The 8859-nt window shown below is 39.0% G+C and overlaps 1 protein-coding gene across 1 annotated transcript; it reads left to right on the top strand.

Annotated features, from left to right (window-relative positions):
• Positions 1–5501: 5501 nt before the first annotated feature.
• Positions 5502–6491, top strand: LOC130860802 (olfactory receptor 52N4-like). The gene has a single exon (XM_057749372.1). The coding sequence runs from the start codon at positions 5502–5504 to the stop codon at positions 6489–6491; it is 990 nt and encodes a 329-aa protein (XP_057605355.1).
• Positions 6492–8859: the final 2368 nt, after the last annotated feature.

The raw sequence follows: 8859 nt of genomic DNA, 5'->3' as shown, positions 1-8859 counted from the left end.
CTCAGGAGTATAGAAGAGACTTTGTCCAAAGGATAATAAGCTTTTCAAGGTTAAACAATCCACAGTATTTGAGAATGGAAAGAGGCTTAAATAGGGTTATGATATCCTCCAGAGTACATTCTAGACCATTTCCAAGAATAATAAATCACAGAGAAGTTCAAGTTGGTTCATCATTCTTGTTTTATTTTTTGGAGGGGATTTAATCTTTTTTAAATAGTTAATTAATTAATTTATTGGCTGTGTTGGGTCCTCGTTGTTGCACACGGGCTTTCTCTAGTTTTGGTGAGCGGGGGCGGGGGGGCTACGCTTCTTTGTGGTGTGCAGGCTCCTCATTGCCATGGCTTCTCTTGTTGCAGAGCACAGGCTCTAGGCATGTGGACTTCAGTAGTTGTGGCACATGGGCTCAATAGTTGGCACATGGGCTCAATATTTGGCGCATGGGCTTTGTTGCTCCGCGGCATGTGGAATCTTCCTGGAGCAGGGATCAAACCCGTGCCCCCTGCATTGGCAGGCGGGTTCTTAACCACTGCGCCACGTAGGAATCCCTGGTTCATCATTCTTAACTTCCATCCAGGGGTGTGTAACATGAGGAAATTCTCCAAAACTAGGTCAGAGGAGCCTCTGCATAGTCGCAGGAAACTTCCTCACTACTGGCCCTCGCCCAATAATGCAGGCATGTATTTCTAGACTCATAATAGCTACTGTTACCATTGGCAAGGATCAGAAGACAGGACCGTACAGCCACAGATAAAGAAATTAGAGCTGCAAGGGATTTAAGCACCTTTGCATTAAAGATGTATTTCTCCATTAGAACTTGTAGCCAGGAAGAGAAAAGGACTAAGCAATACCCACCATATTAGCAAGTGGGAGATCAAGGGATTGAATCCTAGACTCTTCTGGAATAAAACAATAAGACTTTTATGAATGATGGCACAGGATAGGTCAGGAAGAGCTATTTCTAAACTTGGAATATTCATCTCACAGATATATTTTCCTCCAGTCCCCAGGGAGCCAACCTAAGTACAAGTGACCTGGATATCATCGTGGGACAAGGATTTCTAAATATTATCACACACTCATAAAATTGGGAGGTCCTTCCAGAGGTCACTGACTCCTATGTCTGAAGATATTAATTAGAGTCGCTTACTCAAACCAATCAGGGTAGCACGTCTAAGCCATTCACACATACAGTTATGTAGAAGGAAAAAAGGCCCAAGTTGATCTTAAACCTTCAATCTCAGCTAACACCATGTAGGGGAAAGGTCTGAACTGCATCTTTGAAACTGGGAATGGAAATTGTTACTGTACAACCTAAGTCTTCTGCTTTGCAGAAAGAACAGCTTCAGACAATTGGTCAACACATTTATCTGACAAATTAACACTTTTAAGTGCGAATTTATTGGCAGCACCTAATGTCTGCTGGCCATCCTCCATGTACGCCGCCCCACACTGTGAGGTGGAGGAGACACAAAATCCCCTGTGGTAGTTCACAGACTCTCCCACATCAGTCCCGAGGGCAGCAAACTAAGGATGAGCTTTTTAAAGCTTCCATTCTCAGGAATATGAATGATTGTGATACTTCCCACAGGTGGGAATAAACAGCTTGCAAATATTAGAATTCAATAAAATATGCTGAACACTGTCTGTTTCTCAAAGGAAAGACAATCATTACACTGCCCTATAGGAAGATAGCCTTTGGGTGGAGTGGCACAGGTTTTAATTATTTTTTTATTATAATGCTTAAATGGAGGTGTTTTGAATAGATCTTTAAGAAGTTTATACAATTCTAAACATCATGGGTTAGCAACTAAATTTCTATTGATGCCTCCGGATGACCGTCTTACTAGCACACAAGCCCTACAACCCCAAGTCTGGAACAATTTTGTGCTCTGTGTCATATGTTGCTGTGTTCAGTGTGGAGCACTTCTGAACAAAGCTTGCAGGCATGCAGATTGCAAGCACCATTTGCTCATAATTTTAGAGTTTAACAGGGATCTCGTTATATGGCTATGCTTTATCTGCTACATGCTTTACAAAAACAAGTTTTTATCATAGAGAATTCTCTTACGTACCTCCCACCCCTCAGGGTTGTCATATTCTATTAATTTGTATTCTGTAAAGAAAAATGATGTTATTAGAAGTAAACGATCTCAAAGTCTTATCATTTTGACATCTGCAGTCATTATTTCCTCATTCATTGCTGTTTTTGCTTATTACGAATTCCTTTTTCTGATCAAGTAAAGTTCTCAAAATATGCATCTCTTCTGGGTCTTGTGCTTGAATGAGCATTGTTTTACCCAATAACAAAATTTCTCTTGATCTTGGGAGTTTTCTCTTTTATGAAAGTTTCTGGAAATACTTTTGGAAGTAATGATTTTTCCTTTCTTGATTTCTATCTCTCTCCTCCGTTATAATCTCGCGTCAACCACAGTTTGAAGTTTCCAGTGAAGAACCTGTCATCAAAGCCACCAGTAACCTTGCCTAATTGGACTACCTTGCAAGTTGTGTTATTGCCTAACTACTTCTCCACAATCTGTCTGCTGTGACTTCTTTGATACTACACTATCCAGCCTTTCTTTTTTGTGTATAATGTTTTCCTTCTTGCTCTCAAAGAAATGACCTTAGATCAAAGAGGAAACCCCAATGAGGTCCATAGGAGAAGTTAATAAAATTATTTCAAAAGTGAGTACAATAAGGCTAGAAAACTTTAAAAAATGTCAAAGTTGTTGATCTAAACCAAACAGATGGACCGATATTTCATCAGCGCAGATAGATCCATTGAGGCTCCCCAGGGAATTGCAATCTGGACTCTGAAACCCTGGTGAGATATATGCAACTATTAAGGGAAGGAGCACACTTTGGTAGAAGGAAAAAGAAAGTTGGGACCGCTGGCAAGGGCTGAGTTCTTGCCAGGAAAGAATAGGGTTTTTTTTTTTTCTTTTTCCTGTTGGGCTTTGCTATCACGTTAGGGTGTGAGAGCTTCCCCTTCTTGTGTCCTAATTCAAGTTAACAGAGATTTCTATTAATTTTTTACAATACCTTTAGTTGTTAAGCATTCCTATCTTTAAATGTCATGGTATATCATTTTTTTTCTTTTTATTTATTTATTTATTATTTTTTGGGGGGGTACACCAAGTTCCGTCATCTGTTTTTACATGGTATATCAATTTTTTAAAGAAAATCTGTATAGACTTTCTAAAGATACAGTTGTTCTTGGCATGATAGAATGGAAACGCTTATATGCAACCAGGAAGTTGTTTTACATAGTAAGACCAGAGTGCCATACATGATTCATTACTAAGTATACGTGTTGCAGCATTATTATTAAATGATATTAAAGAAAAACACGGTACATGAATAGACAGAAAAATATTTATAAATATTCTATCTATTGATTTAATAAATATTTATGCAGACTTAAAAGCCCTTTTCTCAAAGAACTTTTAATATGCTCGTTGTATACTCAATTATAAACGGTGCAATATATGTGGAATGATATATCATTTCATTTCTATTAAGGCATATGCTCATATTAATAAATTTTAAAAATACACCAATAAATGTTACTTCAATGGGGGGACAAAGAAATATATTTGAAGAGAGTGATTTAATGAATAATTGTGTGAATACTTGCATAGTTTACATGTATTTCACTTGTGTCCCCCAGGGCCTCTGCAAAACTTCACACACAAAACAACTGAGCCTTACAGTAATGAAATGATTGGTTTCTGCGAAAATATCTCATTTCTGATCTGTACCCAGCTATATAGCTGCACACACTGTTATATAATCACTGCATACATGCAAGCATGCATTCATACATACATGTATATTTACATAGGTATACATGTTTAGGTATTCATCAATTGCTATTTGAGCACCCTGGAGATTAGCTTGATTCCAGTACCAGGTATGTCTCTGATGCTTTGACAATTTCTCATGGGATATTTGGGGTATATAACACTATTTTCTTTCAGGCTCAGGTAGCAGTCTTCATATCAAGGAAACCTAGAGTGAAAAACTTGCCACGAGACTGTGATGCTTAGTCAACCAAGTTCCTGGGAGATCGAACCAGATATATATCACCTCCCTTTTCTGCCCTCCAAAACCTAAGGTATTTAAATATAACAATATCAGTGATAGCAGAATTTTTATTTAAGCCATAGAGGTAAAGAGGGGAATGATTTTAAAATGGACACTAACGGCTTTCCCTTTTTTTTTTTTCCCACAGATATAAATGTTTTATTCAATTGATCTAGATCAAGTCAGAAGGAGATGTATGGTGATGGTGCAAAGGCTGGGGAAATGTTTATTCCTCACCTTTGGCTTTAAAAATCAATTTAAATGATCATCACATCGATGCATCTACATAAACGATCCTTCAGCCATGTGGGAGTTCTTGCTTTGGGTGGAAGTCAGGAATGGACCACTGTCTTGTCAGGGGATAATGGGAAATATACAGAGAACAATTCTAGGTCATGAGAACCATGTTCAAATTTCTCCTGCTACCTATTTGCCTTCCCTTTTTTCTTAGGAGTGTCTGATTTCACTTGAATTAGCATCTGTCTGTAAATTCTCTCCACCTTCCATTTTAAGCCAGTATATATTTTGCAGTTCCATCTACCAGGAAGAACCTATTTTCACGTCAGAAGAATTGAGAATGGTCTGGTCCAGAGGGGGATGGGATCACTGCCTATACATTTCAGAAATGAAGACTGATGATGGGTAATATATGAAGTTTCACTAAGGTTAACTTTTTTACAGTAATTTATGCCCTTATGTTCTGGTTTTATGCTTAGAGCTCCTTTTGGGTTTTCCAAATTTTTGTCATTAACCAACATTTCAATAATTCGAAAGCATTCAGACGTCTGCACTTAGCAATACAATATCTGAGGGAAAGTTAGCTTCAAAATGTTTCTCAGGCGGAACATTAACTAGTAGAATCCTGCTATTCACATATCGATGAAGTATGTCATCATCTGGCCCTGGCCCAAGATCGAAACCCATTCCAGCCTCCCAATGCCCGCAGGCAAGAGAAAATACTATCTTCTATGTTTTTTCTCAAAAACATGATATATTTAAAGTTTCATGGTTTTTCATTTCATTTTTCTTGCTGGACTATGTGTATCATTACTAATACATAAATTATATGTCTTAACAAAAATAGCTTCAGAAAAATAATAACAAAAAGTCCATATTTTATAAATGGATGTCTATTAAAGAACTCAGCAAGTTAGACACTGAAAAGTATGTGTTGATTACTTATATAAAGGAATGGATAAAAAATTACCAAAAATAATCCATTCGGTTTAAATAATGTTTATGTTCATATTGCTCGGAGGTCAGAAAAAATTGGTTATTTGCCCACTGAAGTATACCTTGGAGCAAAAAGGCAAAAGGAATGAAGACAGCGATGATGACCAAGATGTTTTTTTCTCTTATCTCTTATCTAGGAGGATCTACAAAAGCTACAGCCTATTAGTGATCATATTAGCTTGATTATGCTAGTGTTGAACCAAACAAACATGAATCCAGTCTCCTTCATTCTTACTGGGATCCCAGGACTGGAGAACATGCACATGTGGATTTCCCTTCCCTTCTGCTCCATGTACCTTGTGGCTCTGGTGGGGAATTGTGGACTCCTCTACCTCATCCGCTCCGAGGATGTCCTGCACAGACCCATGTACTACTTTTTGGCTATGCTTTCTCTCACCGACCTTGTCATATGCTCTAGCACAATCCCTAAAGCCCTCAGCATATTCTGGTTCCACTTTAAGGAAATCAGCTTTGATGGATGCCTGGTCCAGATGTTCCTTGTCCATACCTTCACAGGGATGGAGTCTGGGGTGCTCATGCTTATGGCCCTGGACCGCTATGTGGCCATCTGCTACCCTCTGCGCTACTCAACTATCCTCACCAATCCCATCATTGCAAAGGCGGGGCTCTCCACCTTTCTCAGAGGGGTGCTTCTCATCATTCCCTTCACCTTCCTCATCAAGCGCCTGCCTTACTGCAGAGGCAATATAATCCCCCACACCTACTGTGACCACATGGCTGTGGCCAAGTTATCCTGTGGCAATATCAAGGTCAATGTTATTTACGGTCTGATGGTTGCCCTCCTGATTGGGGGCTTTGACATCCTGTGCATCACAATCTCCTACACCATGATCCTCCGGGCAGTGGTCAGCCTCTCCTCTGCAGATGCCCGGCAGAAGGCCTTCAGCACCTGCACTGCCCATATCTGTGCTATTGTTTTCTCCTACAGCCCAGCTTTCTTTTCATTCTTTTCCCATCGCTTTGGGGGCCACGTCATTCCTTCATCTTGCCACATCATTGTAGCCAATATTTATCTGCTCCTGCCTCCCGCTATGAATCCTGTTGTCTATGGGGTGAAAACCAAGCAGATAAGAGACTGCATCACGAGGCGTCCTTCGAGTTCTAAGGATATCAAATCCCATAATGTACGAAAGGGACATTTGCCCGGAGCTTGATGGGAAGAGAAAAAATACTGTTTGTTCAGGCAGGACTTTCCAAGAATAGGTACCTGAAGCTGCCAAGTTACGTGATGAGTAGTCCATCCTCATCTTGTTTTTGTAGAATATCAAATAATTCTCATGCCACATCACCCTCCACATAAATTTACACCTCCTGGTTCTCTGTGTAACTCAGGTCTCAGTAATATCAGGTTCGAAGAAAGAAAAATGCTAGTGGGAAGCTGGAGCAATAACCCTGAAAAAGGAATCCAGTGAAACCAATGGTCTGTGGGGCCAGATGAATGAAATTGATGTTTTTAATTGTGAATGGAATTATATTTTGATACCTGTGAGTCAGCTCTGAAAAAATGCACCGTATATTCTCATTTTTCATCAAAGTTCTCTGTTTTCTCAACAGCACCCCAAAGATGAAACTAAGGAGATATCATGGCGTCAATAATATAATGAGTTGTGAGCCTCTGCGTGTCTTAGGAGAAACCCAGTGACCTGGTATCTGACCAGACCTTTCCTTGCATGAGTCTTTCTCATAATTGTCTCCTTCGCAACTCATACGTTGTCTCTTTTGTTTGAGAAGGCTTTCAAAGAATGCACAGTTTGGAGGGAGAAGTAGAATAATGAATTTTATGAAATAGAGTGAACGTATTTCTATGAGTACAGGGTTATGGAGAGCAGTGGTTACATTTCTTCTATTAAGCTGAAAATGAAACTAAGAGATTTACTTAAACACTTTCTGTATAATATTCAGGGTATTTCTAAATTAACATGAAGATGAGAGACTATGCATAACTGTACTTCTAAAGCCTCATCCCAGATATCATAAAGAGGATTTCAGAATCGATTCTGCCTGCCCAACTTTTAACAATCCCCAGTCCTTTCCTCTGAGGTTGTTAATGTACACTAATTAAATTCTATGTTTTGATATATCTTCTAGCGGTTTTCCTTTTATAAAGACACAAAAAAATAAACGTTCATCACAAAACCATCCTCTTTGCGTATTTGATTTCTCTGTTCATCTTGAGGGCAAAATTTAATTCAAGATTGCCAATATTCATTCTCTCTACTCATCCAAAAATTATTCTTAGCACCTCTGCTTTCTCCAGAATACCTTACACCTCACATTTCCCTGAAATAGCTTTTGTCAATTTCCTATATTACTTTCATGTTAAATCCAATAGTTCTCCTCTAGGTGGATCTTGCTCTACTTCTCAGCAATACTGAATATAACTGATTCATCCCTTTGTCTAGAAACATTTTCTTTGCTTGTCTTCTGGAACACACCACACGTTCCAACTTGTTCTTTGCTCTCATGGATCACTTCTGATCATCCCAGTGGCTTTTTGCTCTCTTTTGGATTTCTATGTACTAGAATATCCCTGGGTTCAGGTCTTTTTTGCCCTCTTTTCCTAGGCCTTCCAGTATGAAAGTTGATAAACCATATTGTGTGCTATTGACCCCCAAACTGATTGACCCATGAGTCAATGTATGGAAGCTCAGTTGCATGTTCATGTGAAGTAAACTTCAGGATACCTTTGCCTTAATGGCACACTAACGGTGTCATTTCTAGTTCCATTTGCTGTTTAGCTATTTGTTTTCACTTTTCTGTGCTTATTTCACTCCTGTTCCTCAGGCCTCTCAATCACTGGTCTCCTCTATAACGTGTTTAACATATGTTCTTAGATATGGGAATACAAAGGAATTTACTGAATGTTTACGTTAGAAACTTGCATTCATTTTATTGTTTAAATGTTATTTTGTTGCTTATTTTTTAACTGAAATCTTTTAAATGCTAATGGAAGACAGAACTTGAGAAGTTAACAAAACCACTAGAAAGAAAAAAGGAGATACAGGTTTCGTAATGTTTAATGTATACGATTGCTTAATATAAGTACATCACATGGTGGAAAACTGCCTTTAGCATTCACATCTCCTAGATACCAGTATAATTTCCTATTGCGTTCCATTACCAGCTTGCTACACCATGCACAGGGTTAAAAAAAAAAAAAAAAAACACAAAGCATCTCACAAAATCAATGTGCACGTACGTAAGAGTTGCCAGTCTGGGGATGTGTCCAATAACCCCTCAATAATAGTGGAGCCTTAGAAAGGAGTAAACATAGCAGAGTGGGCCTGGGATAAGCATAGAGGGAAATGGAAGGGAAAGCATATCTGTCCTGGGATCCTTGGAAAATACAGCTGCATTGGAATCAGAGAGGGATCCAGATCAGATAGTCACAGCACTTGTAGCCTCGGATAAATAGTCCCGGCACTGACAGGTGGAGAATTAAAGCCAAGGCAAAACAAAAACAGAGAACGAATTCCAAGGCTGTAGACTCTAAATACTCCTTTCCTAACTTTTTAACAAAAG

The sequence above is a fragment of the Hippopotamus amphibius genome, chromosome 9 (assembly GCF_030028045.1).
Source record: "Hippopotamus amphibius kiboko isolate mHipAmp2 chromosome 9, mHipAmp2.hap2, whole genome shotgun sequence".
NCBI classification, from domain to species: Eukaryota; Metazoa; Chordata; class Mammalia; order Artiodactyla; family Hippopotamidae; genus Hippopotamus; species Hippopotamus amphibius.
The sequence above is the reverse complement of the archived record's forward strand: the minus strand, read 5'-3'. Positions and strand labels throughout refer to the sequence as shown.